This window comes from Prionailurus bengalensis, chromosome E4, assembly GCF_016509475.1.
Source record: "Prionailurus bengalensis isolate Pbe53 chromosome E4, Fcat_Pben_1.1_paternal_pri, whole genome shotgun sequence".
Taxonomy (NCBI): Eukaryota; Metazoa; Chordata; class Mammalia; order Carnivora; family Felidae; genus Prionailurus; species Prionailurus bengalensis.
In genome coordinates this window covers 66932673-66951509 of record NC_057360.1, presented here as the reverse complement: position 1 = coordinate 66951509, position 18837 = coordinate 66932673, and the positions used below count along the sequence as shown (strand labels likewise).

General features: G+C 62.8%; 1 protein-coding gene across 8 annotated transcripts; it reads left to right on the top strand.

The window, feature by feature from the left end:
* Nucleotides 1-907: 907 nt before the first annotated feature.
* On the top strand, nt 908-16990 carry BCAN (brevican). Of its 8 annotated transcripts, none has more exons than XM_043568998.1 (16): nt 908-1097; nt 3016-3128; nt 3380-3602; nt 4513-4622; nt 5208-5582; nt 5910-6084; nt 6355-6482; nt 6977-7270; nt 9182-9403; nt 9884-10507; nt 13660-13767; nt 14254-14412; nt 14972-15054; nt 15439-15583; nt 16063-16253; nt 16558-16990. In XM_043568998.1, exons 3-16 carry the CDS (start codon nt 3565-3567, stop codon nt 16660-16662), a joined length of 2757 nt encoding a protein of 918 aa, XP_043424933.1. In that variant the 5' UTR covers nt 908-1097; nt 3016-3128; nt 3380-3564; the 3' UTR covers nt 16663-16990. The 8 variants fall into 8 exon arrangements, with proteins under 8 accessions (XP_043424933.1, XP_043424931.1, XP_043424932.1 ...); XM_043568996.1 differs by having other exon boundaries at nt 3012-3128; XM_043568997.1 differs by having other exon boundaries at nt 2961-3128.
* The last annotated feature ends 1847 nt before the right edge of the window (nt 16991-18837 follow it).

Sequence of the window (18837 nt, the reverse complement as noted above, 5' to 3'; positions counted from 1 at the left end):
ATCCAGGCATCTGGCTGTCCTGCCCACGGTCCGTGCCAGGGGCTCTGCTTCTAGTCCCTGGAGGGAGGGGGGAAGAGAGAGGGAGGAGCAGAGAGAGCCTGGGAAAGCAGAGGAAAGAGGAGGCCCTGGAGACGGGGAGGGGGCATCATTGGTATTCCGAGGAGTCCCCCACGGCTGGGCAGCCCTCGAGGCCCCCCCCCCCCTGGCACCAGGCTGCACATTCATCAGCCACAGCCCCGCTCAGGGGGCCCTGTGGGCTCCCGGCAACGCCGGGGGTTCGCACATTGGTTGGCATGACCTGTATGTCCACGCACCGTGCCGTCGCTCCCCCACAGCCCGTCTAGAGAGCCCCTGACTTGCCCGGCTTCACCCACGAGTCTGCTGTCTAACCTCCGTCCCTCCAGCTGCAAAGTCAGCCCCTCCTCCGCGCAGGCGGTGGGAGCACCCCGCAGACGGGACCCAATCAGAGCTTCCGACAGGGAGGCGGCCTTGGTCGTGGTCGTTTGCACCTCTTCCTGCCTCCGAATGAGCGCCCCTCCCCCTTTGACGCTCCCGTCATCCTTTCCCTTACTGTGCGGGTCTGAGTCCCTCCTCCTCGCCCCTTGCCCGCGGGAAGTCCCGCCGGCAGTCTAACGCCCATCCCTCCCGCTGCAACATCCTGCTCCAGCTCCGCGAGCCCTCCCCCCCCCCCCCCCCAAGTCCCCGGCCTCTCCTCCCCAGAACCATGTCCTACTTCGCACGTCCTTGCTCTCGCTGCCGCCGCCGGGAACGGACGCAGAGGAAGCAGCGGGTCGCGTGACCTGCCCGAGCCCCCCGCGTCCCCGGCCAGGGGGCGGGGGCGGCCCCGGGGAGGGGAGGGGAGGGGCGGGACGGGGGCGGGGGGAAGAAAGGGGGTTTTGTGCGGCGCCCGGCGGCCCGGCGCCCTCTCCCGAGCGCCCGGCGGGCCCGGCCTCTCCTCGCGCCCGCGCAGTCCCCGCCGCAGTCGGCTGCAGCCGCAGGACCGAGCGTGGACCCGGAGGAGAGCCCGGAGGAGAGCCCGGAGGAGGCGGCAAACTTGGCGGTGCCGCACCCTAGCCCCGGCCCTCGGCCGCCTGCCGGTAGGTGAGCGCGAGCGCAGCCGGGCCGCCCGGACCCTGGAGGGGAGGCGGCGGGTCCGCGCCCCCAGCCCCGCCGCCCTTGCCTCCCGAGGCTCCGGCGCCCCCGGCCCGCTGACCCCGCCGCCCCCCGCCCCCACCCCCCACCGAGGTCCGCCGCGGGCCAGTCCCCGGGCGCCTGCTGCCAGCCCCAGCCCTGCGGCCCGCGGCCCCCCGAGTCTGATGGCAACGCCCCCCCTCCCCGGGTCCCCGCCGCCTCCCTACTGCGCGCCCCGCTGCCAGCGCCCCCGCCCAGATTTCCGACCTTGTCCGGGGCGGGCGGGCGGCGGGAGGAGCCGGGAAGCGGCCCTCCTTCTGGGGGCCCCCCTCCCCAGAGCCGTAGCTGGGGGTCCGGGCGCCCGCTGGAGCTGGAGTCCCAACTCTGCCACTTACTTGCTGTGTGACCTTGGACAAGTTAGTTGACCTCCCTGAACCTGGGGTTCCTCATCGCTGTAACAGCATTTTTCTCAAAGTTAAGGCTGTGCACCGGAAGCCTTTTTAAGAGGCCTGGCTCAGGTGGACGGAATTCTGTTTACCACTCCTGCTTTCCTTTCTAGCACTGCCTTGGGCTGGGGGACCCCCCCCCCCCCCCCACCCCCCCCACCCCCCCCTCCTTTCACGTCCCTCTCTGCTTAGAATAGCTCTGCCCACGTGCTTCCAGTGGGACCAAGAGATTTGCCATCAGTTTTGTTATTGCTGTTAGTATCTGCGTGACTTCTATTCCAGATAACGGCAGTGAGGTCAAGGGACACTGTTACCCACGGACACCCCCCCCCACTGCCCCCCACACCCCCCGGAGCATTACCAGCGCCTGTGTTTTCGTGGCTGACTTAGCACCATCCACCTTTCAGATTCTGAACTAGGAGCAGCTGCGGTGGCTGGGCAGTGATGTTCCTAACAGTGTCACTCGCTGTTTATGTGACTTCTCTAGCTGGTCCCGCGGGGCCTGCGAACGCCCGGCCGCCGTTGTGCACTCGGGTTGCTGCTCACACCGTGGCTAAGGGGACAGTTCGGAGCTTCCCTCCTGCTGACCCCGCTGAGAACTGGAACCTAGTTCCTATGGGGCCGACCTTGGACTGCCAGCGGGGGGCAGGGGGGTCAGCACCCCCTCACCACTCAGCACGGAGGTGGTGGGTGTCGGGCATGTGTACCCGTGGGCGCGCACACACACACACACACACACACACACACACAGGCTGGTCTTGGGAAACTCAAGGCAAGGGCCGAAATCCCAGAGCCGGAGGAGGAAAGAATGAGCTGGAGAGAGGGATGGTGTGGCACGAAGGGAAGGGACAGGAAAACGGCTGAGCTCTTGGGGACAGAAACAGAGGACATCAGAGGGGTTGCAGAGGCCAATGCCCGCACCGAGGCTGGCGCCCGAAGAGGGGACGGCTAAGTTTTCTCAGGACTCCTAGCTGCAGAGGATGGGGCTGAAGCCCAAGCTTGGGGGGGATTGGCAGTGGGGTGGGGACAGTGCAGAGGTCGCCAATTGTGACAACCACAGAATCCGGGCCTCTCTGGTCAGTGACCCCCGTTCCCGGAGGTGGGGGTGGGCTCACCTCCATAGTCCGGGGTGGCCAGGTCTTTATCGGTCTCAGACCTTCTCCCTCTGTCCCCTCACCTTCAAAACAGAGGTGAGAGGGGGGTCCGGGATGCCGGTCCCAGAGTGGCTCCAGATATATGGGTTTCTGGGCCACCTGTCAGAGAGCTGGGACCCAGTCTGTGAGCAGTTCCGGCTCCAGCCCAGAGAGAGGGGAGGGAAGGCGCCAGAAAGGGGCCTGGCCCGGGGCCTGGCCCACTCAGATGGATGGCGAACCGTCTGCCCAGCACCCGGCAGGCACTGGCTGCTCACGCCAAACGGTCCGCCCTCATCCCCAGAAAGCAGTCCTCCCAAGTGCTCCCGCGCCCAGAGCTGGTCTCCGCGTCCTCTGATCTGGCCCCATCGAGAGAGACCCTGGACATCTGGCTCCTGTCACTCCTTCCCCAAGTCTGACTGTGAGGAAATGAAGCCCACCGTAGTGGCAGAAATGGAGGTTACAGTGGCGGTGGGGGGGCTTTGAGATTCCCTGGGGGGATCTGGGGGAGACATTTCCCAGCAGCTCAGGCTCAGGAAGGGGGAGACATGCGTGAGGGCAGAGCCTGAGAGGGCACAGAAGATGAAGGCTGAACAATGGGCCTGGAGTGGGAATGAGCCTGATCGGTAGGAAGTCTTGCCTGAAGTCTAACCTGCATCCCTCCTGCTGCAGGTCAACCTACCCCATGGCGGGGTCTTCAAGCTCTCCTAAGTGTAGCCCGGCCCTTAAGGGTGACGTTGGACACTAGCCCTGCAGCCTTCACTCCTGGAGGCTCATTGGGCTGGTACCTGACTTGGCCTGGCTGGGGACTCTGGGTCAGCCCTGTCCCTCTCTGCCTCTCTGGGTTCCATTTCTCAATGTCACCCCCCCCCCCCCATCCCTCCATTATGACAGTGTAAGTGCTTTGAGATCTTCAGAGGAATATTCCGGGTTCTCACAGTGTCTGATAGCCAAGAGAGCAAGAGGGAGATGGCCCCTCCCATTTATTCTCACCCTCCCTTAGCCCACCCCCCAGCCTGGGACTGGGCGGGGGGAAGGGAGAGGCTGGATGGAAGCCAGACTGGCAGAGACAGGGGCTTTGTCCCAGCTGGTTTCTGAGCCAGGGGATCCGGTGGGAAAGCCCGTGCCAGGCAGAAAGGAAGGCTGGGAAGAAGAAGGGAGAAGGCAGCCAAGGAGGGGGTGGAGGGTGCTAGGAGTAAAGAGAAGAGTTTCCTTATAAGTAACGGTGGGGTGGGGAGAGGTCAAGGAGGGGTTGGGCTAGAGAGAAGTTGTGCAATGCCCAGGGTCAGTCTAGGAGGCCCTCCTGGAAGAGGCCAGGGGGGTGTGGTCCTCAGGGAGGAAGGGACAGGAAGGGAATGTTGGAGGGGTGCTGGGGCAGGGGGAGGCTCTGGGTTCGAGGAAGGAGTCTGGCACTGGGAAAAGCAGAGGGAATTGTTAAGTATAACAGCACCCACCACTCCTGCTGGGAGCATTTAGTGAGCTCCTGCTGTATGCCTGCCACTGTGCATCTGTACAGGGGTCCTAGGGTGGAAAGCACATAGCCTCCTTACACCCTGCGGGGTGGTTATGATGCTGTTCTTTTACAAGGAAGAAAACAAAGGCCCTGAGAGCTTAAGGAACTTGCAGCAAGTTGACTAGCACCCAGGTCTTGGTTCCGAGGAGGAATCCCTGGTGGGGAGACAGGATCGGAAACGAGGGTGTTAACAGTGAGGCGGGGACGCTGGGCTTCTTGGGCCAGGATATGCGTGCTCGGGTGCCGGGGGGGACGTCCTTCTTGAAGTCTAACCCCATCTCTCCTCCTCAAGTCCCTCCAGCAGCCTGAGCATGGCCCCACTGTTCCTGCCCCTGCTGATAACCCTGGCCCTGGCCCCGGGCCCCACGGCCTCAGCTGATGTCCTGGAAGGGGACAGCTCAGGTAAGCGACCCCACTCAGGGTCACTGTCTCTGTCTCCTCCATCTCCCCTATGGAAGGGAATGGCCTCGCTTTGCGTCCCACCAAACCGTTCCAGCCTTGGGGGACCCAGGGAGGAGATAGGATGGGGGGGGGGGGCACTGTGGGGAAAGGTCTGGCCTGGGACACTTGGAGGTAAGGAAGGGATGAGCTGTGGGCTCTGGGGAGGGGAGGGGGAACTTGGGGGTAGGGCTGGGGAGGGGCAGGAGTGCCAGGCTGCCCGTCTCTAGGGTGCGGGAGGGATGAATAGAGCTGGGAGGCAGGACAGGGGGAGAAATCCTGCAGGTGACTCTGAGGGAAACTCTGAGGACTGGAGGACCCAGGGGGTGAGGTTAGAAAGCCTGGGGTGCAGCCTGGGAATCGAGGGGTGGCGCTGGCCACTCTGGGGGCGGAGCCCACCCGGAGACTTTGGGGACAGATCTGGAGAGGGTGCGGGGTGGCGATGCAGGACTCTGGGGGTGGGGGTGGGGGGGCGCATGGAAACCTGGGCGGGGGGACCCTTCGGACCCAGGCGCTGAGTCCCAGCCGGCCCCGCCCGCCCACCCGCAGAGGACCGGGCCTTCCGCGTGCGCATCTCGGGCGACGCGCCGCTGCAGGGCGTGCTGGGCGGCGCCCTCACCATCCCGTGCCACGTTCACTACCTGCGGCCGCCGCCGGGCCGCCGGGCCGTGCTGGGCTCCCCGCGGGTCAAGTGGACCTTCCTGTCCGGGGGCCGGGAGGCCGAGGTGCTGGTGGCGCGGGGGCTGCGCGTCAAGGTGAGCGAGGCCTACCGGTTCCGCGTGGCGCTGCCCGCCTACCCGGCGTCACTCACCGACGTCTCCCTGGCGCTGAGCGAGCTGCGGCCCAACGACTCTGGCATCTACCGCTGCGAGGTCCAGCACGGCATAGACGACAGCAGCGACGCCGTGGAGGTCAAGGTCAAAGGTGAGGGGCAGGACGGAGGGGGGCAGGGGAGGGCAGGACCGAACTCCCCCCCCCCCCCCGCCCCCGCCCTGGAGCCCACAGTCTGAGGGGGGAGCAAACACACAGTCTGTGGAAGGCACAGACTGAGCTGGAAAAGGAGTGCGTAGACACAGGCCTCTGTCACCTCCTTTCTGGCTTCAGGTGGAGGAAATCCTGCCCAGTCTAACTTAAGCCCCTGGTGCTGTAGAGTGAGCACACACTCCCCTTGTGTCCAGGGGACTGGCAAGGAGGGCGAGGGGAGGCCAGTGTGGGGGTGACCACGCCTCACGGCTCCTGTCTGCCCCTCAGGGGTCGTCTTTCTCTACCGGGAGGGCTCTGCCCGCTACGCTTTCTCCTTCGCCCGGGCCCAGGAGGCCTGTGCCCGCATCGGAGCCCGCATCGCCACCCCGGAGCAGCTCTACGCCGCCTACCTCGGGGGCTATGAGCAGTGTGATGCTGGCTGGCTGTCCGACCAGACCGTGAGGTGGGCTGGGGCTGCGGACCGGGGGTTTCTAGTTGTGTCTGGGGTGGCGGGTGGCCCGGCCTCTGCGGGGGGGCTGCCCACTGCCTCGGGCCAGCCACACGGCGCTCCCTGCCTCCTGGGAAGGAGGGAGGTGAGGACCCCGCCCTGGGGGGTGTCCCTGCAGAACTGGGAAGACAGCTGGCTACCTTGAGGGCAGTGTGGTTCGGCAGGGGGGGAGGGGGGGGCATCCCTGGATGGCTCCCTGGTGAAGGCGTCTGTACTCGCTCCCAGGTATCCCATCCAGACCCCACGGGAGGCCTGTTATGGAGACATGGATGGCTTCCCTGGGGTCCGGAACTATGGCGTGGTGGACCCGGATGACCTCTATGATGTCTACTGCTATGCTGAAGACCTAAATGGTGATTGGGGGTGAGGCGTTCCCAGGCCTGAGCCCGTTCTCCGGTGCTGCCTGTAGGTCCTTCAGGGGCCTGTGCTGGACCCGTCGTCCCTCGTGTGTTCACTCGGGCATCCAGGGGGGTTGTTTCCAAAGAAACAACCGGTGTCCCTCCCGCCAAACACAGTCATGGAAGCAAGTCCATGGCCGAGGCTTCCGCCAGGCGGGACGAGACTGAGTTTGAGTTTGACTCTGCAGCCACCCGCTGTGTATGTCTCTGCCTCTTAGCACCTCTGGGCCTCGCTTACCTTCTTTTAGGAATGAGGACGTCGAGTCGGGCTCCTCTGAGTAATAAGATCTCTCCTGAGGCTCTACCCGAACTTTGACCTTGAAATAGGATGTTTGACTCCATGTCACAGATGAGGAGGCTGAGGCCCAGCCCGCCTAGGGTCTCTGCAGGAGCCCAGGGTCAAAGGGGCTCCCAACTTCCTGGTGACCCGGCCCCCTCTTCCCTACCAGGAGAGCTGTTCCTGGGCGCCCCTCCAGACAAGCTGACGCTGGAGGAGGCACGGGCATACTGCCGCGAGCGGGGTGCAGAGATCGCTACCACGGGCCAGCTGTATGCAGCCTGGGATGGCGGCCTGGACCGCTGCAGCCCCGGCTGGCTGGCCGATGGCAGCGTGCGCTACCCCATCGTCACGCCCAGCCAGCGCTGCGGTGGGGGCCTGCCTGGCGTCAAGACTCTCTTCCTCTTCCCCAACCAGACCGGCTTCCCCAACAAGTACAGCCGCTTCAACGTCTACTGCTTCCGAGGTGAGCCAGCCCCCCTGCAGATGCCGTGCCCACCCTCTCTCTGTGGGTCAGACAGCCTTGAGCCCCCTGGTCCCACCCAGCTCTGTCCGGGTTTGCTCAGGTCTTTGCCGCTCGCCTGGAGGAGGCTGGGCACCGAGGGTCCTCATTCCGGTTGTGCCCTCTGGCTTGGGTTGTGTGGCCCCGGGGAGCGCCTGTCTCTCCAGGGTCAAAGCTGCCTCTTCCCTACCGCGCGGCTGGATAGGTTTCCATTTCTGGTCAGCGCGTGAGTGGAGAGAGATGATGGACATTCTCTGAACCCAACGAATGGTCTGTTCCAGTTAACCTGATGCCCTCAGGAGCCCTTGCGGGGCGGGGGCGGGGGGCGGATTCCAGAACCTTCAGCTTGAGGGTGTCAGATCTTTAACCACTGAGTATTGATGGACAGACACAATTCCCCCCCACAGGGAGCAGGTCCTCAAGGACAGTTGGGGGGCAGAGATGGCTTCCTGATCACATCTTATATTGGGGGCTGAAGGGAAGGCAGTGCCTGGGACCCCCAGAGGCACCCCCAGTGACTGACAATCAGGGAGGCAGTGCCATGGGGTGCGTGGGTCCTGGCCTGAAGTGTGAGCCTGCAGGACTGTGACAAGGGCCGGAGGCAAAAATGAAGGGAGAATACACAGCCTCTCCCTTCAGGGAGCTCCTACTCTGAAGGGAGAAGGCCTGCTTCTGCCCTGGGAGCCCCCAGTCTGAGGGAGGACAACACGCCTTGCTCCCAGCACGAAGAGAGACTAAGAGAAAAGCATTACTTCTATTGGGCAGATCTCCAAGTATCTTCAGCCTGGGGCTAGGGAGCGGTGGGGAAGTGGAGTCTAGAGGAAGGCAGGTCCCTGTGGAAAGGCCAACCGAAAGGCGGATGATGATGATTATAGTAATTATGAACATGTCTATACACTGATCACGCGCCAAGCACTGTTCCAGGAAGCCACAGAAAGAGGGGCTGGATGGAGAGGTTGGGAACAGGTGGAGGACAGAGGCAGGCAAGGACACAGGTTTGCTTGTCTGGCATGAGCGAGGCTCACTGGAGCAGGTGACGCGGGGAGGGGAGGGGCAGGACGTGCTGTGCTTGCACGTCTGGCTAAGCACAGACAGCCCTCGGGGCTTTTCTTAGCCCAGTTCCGCGGCCGCTTCATTGGTTTTCTGATCTTGGCTCTCTTCTCCAAAGACGAGGTAATCCATTCGAAAGCTCCTGTTGTTGGAAGGGAGCAGCTTTTGGAAGGATGGGACGACCACTTCCTTTGCCCTCTTGCCCCGATGCTGAGACCCTCGGGTGGTGACTGTTGAATGTCCTTCCTGCACTCCAGCCATCAGCTCTCCTGGGCGATGCCCCCTGGCCCCTTCCATTTCAAAAGTCTCAGGAGCCCTGGGAGCCCTCACACCTTGCTCCCAAGGTGTCCCAAGGTCCTGAGGCCACCTGTCCTTCCTTCTGCCTCCGTGTCCTTTCTCAAGGGAATCTCTCTCCCCTGAGCCTTTCCTGACCACTGTATCTGAAGTAGTACTTCCCACCGTTCTGTTTCCTTATTCTACCCAAGTGTTCTTTCTATGGTAACGTTATATGTGTGTTTGTTTATTACGTAGCTAAGTTATAAACCCCCTTAGGGCAGGTGTCTTGGTGCTTTTTTCTCTACTGTATCCTCAGTGCCCAGAAGAATGCTTGGCATGACACAGAGTGGGCACTTGATTAATGCCTGAGGAACAAGTGATAAAGTCCTGCAGTGCTTCCTGGGTCTTCATGGGTCCTCCACAGGAAAGATGAGCGAGAACTGGGAGAATTTCGTGGTCTCTGAGTCTAACCCAGAGCCCTCGAGTTCAGGCTGTGACTGGGTGCAAAGCCACCTGTTTAACCTCCCACTGACACTTTCCTCTTCACAGACTCTGGCCAGCCCTCCGCCACGCCTGAGGCCTCTGACCCAGCCTCTGACGGGCTGGAGGCCATTGTCACAGTGACAGAGACCCTAGAGGAGCTCCAGCTGCCGCGGGAAGCTGTGGAGAGCGAGTCCCGGGGAGCCATCTACTCCGTCCCCATTGTGGAGGATGGGGGAGGTGCAAGGTCCCCTCCAGAAGACCCGGCGGAGGCCCCTAGGACCCTCCTCGGTAACTGGAGTCCCTTAGTAAGAGAAGCAGGGGTGAAGCCGCCTGTCCTGGGCTTACGGCCCCCTGACGGCCCTGACCCTTCCCAGCATCTCGGTGATGCAGGGCATCTCTCCAGTACGCTCCCACCCCTTGCCTTTCCGGCACATTCTACTCCAAACTCTCTGGGTCTGGGAAGCAGGGTGCTCCCTCCTTTGTTCCCTCCTCCTCCTTGCCTACCCAAAATAGACCAGAGAATTTTAAGACAAGGAGAGGGAGACACGGTGACGATGTTTTTGTGCCGGGCTAATGACAGTTCAGCTCAAGTTGAAGGTCTTCTGGTGGCAGCAGAGGCAGACTCCTCCTGGCCTCCCCCACCCTCCCACCCGCTGCGGGCCTCCCTTCCCATTCCCCCTCCCCAGCCCCGCCTTTCTTCCCCTCCGTTTCCGTTCTTCCGTTTGGCCGGTGCTGTCCCTGGTGCTGAACCACCTATGCTTTGTCTAGAATTCGAAAGCCAATCCATCGTCCCTCCCCTGGGGTCCTCAGAAGAGGAAGGCAAGGCTTTGGAGGAAGAAGAGGAAGAGGAGGAAGAGGAGGAGGCAGAGGAGGAGGCCCTGTGGGCCTGGCCCAGCGAGCTCAGCAGCCCAGACCCAGAGGCCTCTCTCCCCACTGAGCCAACCCCAGAGGAGTCACTCTTGCATGCCTCCCCACCACCAGCGAGGCCAGTCCTACAGCCTGGTGCCTCACCACCTCCCGATGGAGAGCCAGAGGCTCCCAGGCCTCCAAGGGTCCTTGGGCCACCCACTGAGACTCTGCCCACTCCCACCAATGGGAAACTGGCCTCCCCACCACCTCCCACTCCGGTTGGGGAGAGAGAGGTGGGGGAGGAGGCCGGGGGTCCTGAGCTGTCTGGGGTCCCTCGAGGAGAGAGTGAGGAGACAGGGAGCTCTGAGGATACCCCTGCCCTGTTTCCAGCCACACGGGCCCCTGAGGGTGCCAGGGAACTGGAGGCCCCCTCTGAAGAGAATTCTGGAAGAACTGTCCCAGCAGGGACCTCAGTGCGGGTTCAGCCAGTGCTGCCCACTGACAGCGCCAGCCAAGGTGGAGTGGCCGTGGCCCCCTCATCAGGTAACTTCGCCCAAGGCTCAACCTCCCTCTTCCTCCTCCTCCCCTTTCTCCCCCTGAAGCTCTGGGTCACATGACCCATGATCCTTTAACCGCCATTGCCCCGGCCTCTCCTGTCCTTCGTCTTCATTCTCCTGTACACCTCTGCCTGTGGGTTTCCAACCTTGGACACCAGCTCTCTGATTTCTCACCTCACGACCCCCAGTGCCATGGCCCTACCCCGTGACTCCAGCCCCACCACTGACCACCTGGGACTCCTTCCTGCCCTTGGCTTTCCACTGGTGACTTACTGGCCCCACAGAGCACCCTCCTTCCTCTTGTGATAGGGGTTCCTGGGTCCCTATGCTACTCTTCAGGGCTCAGGCTCCTCCCCTACTGCCCCCTTCCCTCCCCTTCAGACACCCCACTGATGTCAGGAAGGCCTGGGGTCAGCTGCTGGGGTCTAGGAGAGCCCTTACCCCCACAGAGCCTTAAGAGACTACTTCTGTGAAGTATTTTTCGACTGTTTCATGGAAAACAAGCCTTGGAAATAAATCTCTATTAAACCACTTTATAACCAAAACTCTGGCACCCTCTGTCTGCACCCCAGCTGTCTGCCCTTTTCATTCCCTGGATTTGTGTTGGAGGCAGCTCTCTGATGCTTCCCTTTGTGCTATGTCTCTCCCTCGCTCGCCCGTGTCCCTTGCTCTCCATGCCTCTCTGCCTCCTCCTTTTCATCCTCAGCCAGCGCCCTTTACTGCCTTCCTGTCTAACATCACTCCCTGTTCCCTCGTCCTCCCCTTAGCTCTCCTCTGCCTTTCTTCCCGGCTGCTGAGAGTCCAAAGCTGAAGTCGCTGTCCATCGGTCTATGGGACTGCGAGGGGTTGTCCCTCACTCCTGATGGGGAGAAACCCCCACCAGCCTGAATGTGTGTGGGGGGGGTGTGGGTGTGTGCGCGTGTGTGCGCACACGTGCGCGCACACACGCACACACACACACGTGCTTATATTCATTTCTGATCCATCTCGATGGCTGCCATCTAGAGCCACACATACAGACTCGTGATAGAGAAAGTCCATCTCAGCACAGAGACCCAAACTGGCATCCAGGCACCCCAGCCCCCCCGTCAGCACAACTCAGCAGGGAGACGGCATCTAACAAGCATCCCCTGCCCACAGCCTCCCCCTTCTTCACTAATCCCTGCACTAAAGCCCACCTTACCCTTAGGAAGAATGGTCTCACCCTCCCTGAACCAAAGGATCTCCAAGTCCCTAATGCTGGCGAAGACATAAATCAGGAGGCGAGGAAGAAGGAACGTAGAGGTGGGGGGAGGAGTGGGGAGTTAGATTCTGGGGTCCGAGAGCCGCCCTACCCATTCAGGGAAGGCTGAGCTTCCCAGTGGGGATCCCTGGAGACGGCTGGGATCCGCCCAGTCCCAGGACCGACAGCCCTTCCTGCATGGTCCAGGGCTGGCTAGGGGCCCCTGCATCACACCCAGGCTCCCCCATTTCAACTATTGGCTCCCTGCCCAGCTGGCCTTGGAGTTCAGTGCCGTGTGGGTTAGGAGGGGGTCTGGTGGGAAGAGAAGCATCAGTGGAAGTCTCTGCAGGACCTTAGTTACCCCACCTGGTGGGTGAGGGATGTCCTCTGGCCCTGCTGTTACAGCAGGAGTGAAGAACTCTGTGGTTGTGTGTAGCAGTTGGCCCCAAGAAGGGGAAGGAAGGAAGAGTAGAAAGTTCCTTCAAGAGGAGTTCCTTTGCCCCCACTCTGTCGGTCCTGGTTCAGGGGAGGGACCTCTGGCCTGGGGTGGACAACCAGGGACCGAGTGTAGAAGTCTCTGTTCCCCAGGGCGGGCTGGCTGAACGCAGAGGTGCAGGCAAGAGGTGAGGAACAGAAGGGGCTGCAGGACTCCTGCCCTCCGCGGGGCCTGGTGCTAAATAAAACACCTCCCCTCCCCCTTTGCCCAGGGAGCTGGTGCTACCAGCCTGGAAGAAACTGTTGGCAGGAGGAGAGGTGACAGGGTGGTGGTGCTGGAACAGCTGATTCATTTCACCCCAAACAGCGAGGTCATCCCAGCAAAATTCTTGGAATCGACTCCAGCGTCTCCTCCCCCTACCTCTGCTCTCACCCCCACCAGGCGGAGGGAAGCACAGTGGGCCTCGCCCTTGGCTGCTGGGGGTATGGCGTGGTCTGAAGAGTCCCGCCCGGGGGTGGTTTTACCTCCCAAGCTGAGAGCCCAGCCCTGCACTGTCAGTCTGTGGGGCCATCTTCCTCTTCCTGGACCAGAAGGAGTGGAATCTGCCCTGTCCAGCACCCATGCCTGGTCTAGGGCAGCCGCCTCCCACCCCAGGACCCAGAGGGAGAGAGTCCTGAGGAGAAGGCAGGAGACCCAGCCAGACAACAGATTGCAGGCCTTCAGGGCAGCGTGTCAGTCGAAGAGGACTGCCTGGAGGAGACAGTGCCAGAAGAAGGGAGAGAGATGGATTGGGGAGGGGGGTAGGCTGACTGGCCTGCAGAGGGGGCCTGGGGAGGGGATTGGTTCTTCACTATCAGCTTCTGGGATTGTCGACTCTACCCAGAGAGTAAGAGGGAGAGCTAGCCCCCCACCCCCACCCCAATATCGGGTCCCAGAAGCAGTCAAGGGCAGGCCACCCTCACTGTTGCTGTGGCGATTCACCTCTCCTCCCGCTTCATCCAGCCCCCACGGAAACCACACAAAACTGTGCAGGGACCCGGCAGAAAGACAAGGCGGTGGGGAACCAAGCTCCAGGCCCAGAGAGGTAGAGTGACCTGTCCAATGTCACTCGGCAGAGCCAGGAGCCAGATAAGAGTCCGGGTCTCACGACTGACAGCCCAGCATCTTTCCCTTCAGTGGGGTTGGGTCCTGAGGGCCTTTCTGGCCACTTTCGCCCAGCCCCTGTTAGACTGGGCCCACGCCAGGGGGCACCGCAATGGCCAGCACGGGGCTGAGTCGACCCGAAGTGGCAGGTGGTGGTGGGGGGGGGGTCAGGGTGGGAGAGAAACCGGAACTGAGGGCTGGGCTGACTTCAAGATGCTGTGATAGCTCTCAGGACAAGGGGGTTGGGGCCGTGGACGTGCCGAACCCTCTCCTGGGGGGCTCAGGCTGCAGAGTTGTGCTCCCCTGCTCCGCCCACCTCACTTCTCTCCCCTCTCAGGTGACTGTGTCCCCAGCCCCTGCCACAATGGTGGGACATGCTTGGAGGAGGAGGAGGGGGTCCGCTGCCTGTGTTTGCCTGGCTATGGGGGGGACCTGTGTGATGTTGGTGAGTGCGGTGAGCGGCAGGGGTGGGGGCGGATCGGGAGCCTGGCCCCCGCCACAATGTGCTCGCTCTGGAGCCGGGAGGAAGGGCACGGGCCTTGTCCTGAATCTCCATTTAGGCAGATCACACAACCTCTCCGAGCCCTACCAATTTCCTCATCTGTCAAGTGGACCAGAAATGCCTTTCTGGAGCGGCCCCTGTGGGAGGGGTGCTCGGTTCCCGCCAGTTCTCTCCTGGGAAGAGAGGAGGGCGCGGCCCTTCTCTGGGGTGGAGGACTGGGGGGACCCAGGCTGAGGCCGCAGCCCTCACCCTGGCAGTCCCTGTGGCCCAGAGGAGGAAGCCGTCAAGGCCCCCTGCACAGGGCCCCTCCCGGCTCCCCCTCTCCCCTCATGCCCTCCTGTCTCCTTGGCACCTTAGTCCCGCCCCCTCAAGTCCCCTCCAGGGGACCTGGCCCTTCTGGCCTCAGTTGCCCACCCTTCTGCGCCCCAGGCCTCCGCTTCTGCAGTCCGGGCTGGGACGCCTTCCAGGGCGCCTGCTACAAGCACTTTTCTACCCGGAGGAGCTGGGAGGAGGCCGAGACCCAGTGCCGGATGTACGGCGCGCACCTGGCCAGCATCAGCACGCCCGAGGAGCAGAACTTCATCAATAGTGGGCTGGGGACGGGGCTGGAGGGGACCCTCGTCACCTGCTCTCTCGCACTCACCCATTAACTCATCATGAATCATGCGTGAGTGTGTTAATTAATTAACTCCCTTACTCATTAACTCAGGTACCCATTACTTGGTTTACTTCATCCATCCATCCATTCATTCATTCCCTTTTCTGTCCTCGCTCCCTCCACACGTGGGTAGGGGGGCTTCAGGCCGAGAGGGCTGGGGTTGGCGCGGGGAGTACACCTGCATCGGCCAGACTGCACGCCCCCCCCCCCCTTCTGCGGGTCCCCACTCTGACCTCAATGAAAGCCTCTGCTCTTTCCCCAGAGTTTCCCCTTCCTGGCCCTGGTGACACTTCTCTTCTCCCCAACCCCTCCGCCCTCCCCTGCCTTCTACCCGTCCGCGGGCAGATGGGCCGATGGGAACGCAGGGAAGCGCGGGGTGGGTCCGGCGGGAAGGACTCGCGCGCGCGGGCCGCCGGTAACGGGGAGCGGCGCCACCTGCTGGCAGCGGGGCTCACTGCGCACCTTCGTCCGCCCGCGCTTCCTCCGCAGGTCGATACCGCGAGTACCAGTGGATCGGGCTCAACGACCGGACCATCGAAGGCGACTTCCTGTGGTCAGATGGCGTCCCTCTGGTGAGAGGCTCCGGCCGCCCCTCTAGCTGGCTCGGTCGCTTCTTCCAAGCACTTCTGCCCTCCACCTCCAGTGACCCCATCCCTCCCCCTCCTTTTTCTGGCCCTTTCTCCGCTCTTCTCCCCGGGCCCCGCCTCCCTTCCGTGCGCTTCTCTCTCTTCCAGTCTGGCTCTCATTACCCCTCCCCGCCAAAGCCCGCGTCCTGTCCTTTCTCCTCCTGGACCCCTACCCCCCATCCCCCTGTCTCCTCTCTCCTAGTGCTCCCCACCCCCCCCACCCCCCCCACCCCGCCTTGTCCTGCTCAGGCCCTCTAGGTCCATCCCTCCCCCCCCCCTTCCAGCTGCGGTGCGGGAGCCCTCACCGCCTCCCCCACCCCGTCCCCCCAGCTCTATGAGAACTGGAACCCTGGGCAGCCTGACAGCTACTTCCTGTCCGGGGAGAACTGCGTGGTCATGGTGTGGCACGATCAGGGACAATGGAGTGATGTGCCCTGCAACTACCACCTGTCCTACACCTGCAAGATGGGTCTGGGTGAGGCCGGGCAAGGGGGAGGAGGGGGCGCCAGGGGGATCCGTCACTGCTGGGTGTATAGAAGGAGGGGGCGGGGCGCCTGGGTGGCTCAGTCGTTGGACAGGCCACTGACTCTTAATTTCCGCTCAGGTCAAGATCTCAGGGTTGGTGAGTTCCAGCCCGGCAGGGGGCTCCAAGCGGACAGTGGGGAACCTGCTTGGGATTCTCTCTCTCCCTCTCTTTCTGCCCCTCCCCTGCACTCTCTAAATAAATACATAAATAAACTCAAAATTGAAAGGAGGGGGCAAAGCTACAGAGGAGTCAGAAACGTGTCCCAGGCCATGGGCAAGGGGACGTCTAACAAACGAGGTGGTCCACCAGGAATCTCTGCTCTTTTTGGCATCACCCTGTGGCCCACCCCCTCCTCCTCCTCCTGCCGACTCTGGGAGCTGTCACCCGCAGACCCGGACTCCCAGATCTTGACTGTGTCCCCCCTGCAGTGTCCTGTGGGCCTCCGCCAGAGCTGCCCCTGGCTCAAGTGTTTGGCCGCCCACGACGGCGCTATGAAGTCGACACCGTGCTTCGTTACCGGTGCCGCGAGGGGCTGACCCAGCGCAACCAGCCACTGATCCGCTGCCAGGAGAATGGCCGCTGGGAGCCCCCCCAGATCTCCTGTGTGCCCCGCAGGCCTGTGAGTGCCAGGGGGATGCAGGTGGGGGGCACTAGCCAACAGTAGCTCTGGGCTCTAGTCCTAGCTCTGCTGGTCACTGGCTGTGTGACCTTGGAGTAATCACTGCCCGTCTGTGAGGCAAAGAGGGGGAGCTGGGCTGGATGCCCTGGGGTCCCTTTCAGTGCCGATGTCTGAGAACAGTGGCCGAGCCAAGACCAGTGCTTTAACCGGGGCTCAGGGAGCAGTAACACCCGGGGCGCAGGCTCTGAGAAGAGACGAGGAAGAGGGGCCCAGGGGAGAGCGTGAGCGTGTGTGTCTTCCCCAGGCTCGAGCTCTGCACCTGGCGAAGGCCCCGGGACATCAGGGGAGGCTACTGGGACGCTGGAAGGACCTTTTGGCCCCTCCTTCCAGTCCCTCTCCAGGCCCCTAGGGAGCAAGGCCTTACCCGGCACTGCCCTCTCCCCATCACCGGTTGACCACTTGGGAGGGTGCAGCTGCCCTCCAGGCGGCAGTGCCTCAAGGGGTTTGTGGGAAGCACCTGGGCGGCTCCAGCCTAGACTAGACCCTCTCCCCCCTGCCTTGGCTCAGGTTCTCCCCTCAGGGCCTCGGGGAAGGTCCCTAAGTGCCTCAGCTGCCCCTCTCCTTGCCATCCCCTGGGGGGGGGGCACGTTGCCCACCGTCGGGCTTCCCAGGGGACTGGGCTTGCAGGATGGGGTACCTGCCAAACCAGCAGGAAATAAAGCTGCATTTCAGCACAAGCAAGGTTGATGTTTCTGTGTGAGAGAAAAAGGAAAGTGGGGTGGGGCTGGGCCTCCCAGGATAAACAGCCCTTCTGTGTTTATTAACTTCTGGAGGTCAGAGCGGTCCCCAAGATGCCAGTGGATAGAACAGTGCCTGGCACAGAACAGCTGGGAGCTCACGGAGATCGGGGGAGTGGGAGCGTGTCTGGAAGGACCTGGAGTGCTCAGAGTGTGGGTCCAGCCGACCTAGACGAGCTCAGTCTGGGGAGGGAGAGAGACCGAGGGCCATGGAGAAAGCAGAGACCCGGCTGCCTTGGTGTCCCAGTTCTGAGGCTCCCACGGGGGGGGGGGGGTGTTCACTTGAGGGAGTGCAGGTTTGGGGGTTAGACTGCAGGAGGGCTTGCTTCCAGCAGAGGAAGAAGAGAGGCGGGAAGGGAGAAGCAGAGGAGGGGTCCCCAGCCCTGCGGTGGCCTTGGGCTCAAGGAGTGACTTGGTAGGTCTCCCAGGCCGTGCCCGGCAGAGGGCGCTGTGGACTCAGGCACGTCGGCCTGAGGGTGCCGTGTGCGCGTGCGTGCGCCGGGCCCGGCGCCGGGAGTCGCAAGAGTCCCGGGGGACCGCCAGGGGGCGCCGCGACCTCTGGTTCGCAGCCGTCGGGCGGGGAAGCGGGTAGCGGGCTGCCGAGCGGAGGGTGACTTCCGGCCGTGCCGCGCTGGCCCCGGGGGCTGTGAGTCATCGGAGGTTGAGATGGTGAGGTCACTCAGAACCGGAGAGAATGAGCGGCCGCGAGTGTGCGTGTACAGGACTGTGCCTTACTGGTCCTCGTGGTCGTGTGCCTTCCGGACGGGGTAACTCCTGCCGCGGGTCCCGGCCCTCGCCCTGGCGCAGTCGCGCACATGCACACGCTGCCAGGTGTTCACACTTCTGCTTGTGCCGGCTCTTAACCGCCTTCGCCCACATGGGCGATTCGTCCTTCCCTGCAAGTCGGGAAAACCTGATAAAAGTCAGAGACAGGGGGCAAATCACAGAGGCTGCGAGCCGCATAGAAAGACCCAGAGATAGCGAGGCCCGCAGCACAGGTGCTTGTTGGGAGGAGCTGGGGGCTTCTCCCCGCCATGCTGCCCACCGTGCACGGAGACCCCCAGACCAGCTGTGTCTGGGAATCCAGCACGACCTCCCAGACCCACCGACCACCACGACCCCTCTCCTCCCGCAGGGCTCACCTGCCCCTCCCTCTGCCCTCCCCCTGCCCTCGCCACACAACCCAGCCTCCCAAGGCTCGCGAATGGAGCTGTTTCTCCGCGAGCCACAGGGAGGAAAATGATCCTGAGGCCAGAGCAGACCCCCCCTTTTATTCTGTACTTGGATTGCCTGTGATTGCCTAGTCCGTGCGCTGTTCGGATGTCAGGCGTTAGGTGGATTTGTGAGTTGAGGGAGACAAGCTGGGTCTTTGAAGGTAGGGCCTGAAGAGGAAAAAGGAGGCTGAAGGGGGGGCAGCGTCTGTCCTTGGGCTCCTAAGGGGGGCTCTCTGGGAAACATCCTCACGGTGACGGATGGCCAGCTGGCTTTCCCAGAGGGTTCCTGGGGGCGAGCGGAGGGGGCTTGGGTTTCCCAGACCTGCGGCTAACACTTCCTCACTGGATCTCCCCCACGGCGACAGGCTGGGGGCCACCGTCCGACCTGTGCAGGAGGGCAGTTCCAGAGGTTGACACAGAGCTGGAACTCGAATCCTTTCCCCCTCCCGGACACCTGCTGGCTGCTTCGGCAAGGCGGCCGGAAACGGAAGCCTTGTCCTGCTTTGTTGGGCTTCCTGGAGAAGGGGGAGCCGGTCCAGGGATGACTCAGCACCCTGAATAGAATCCAGTGCT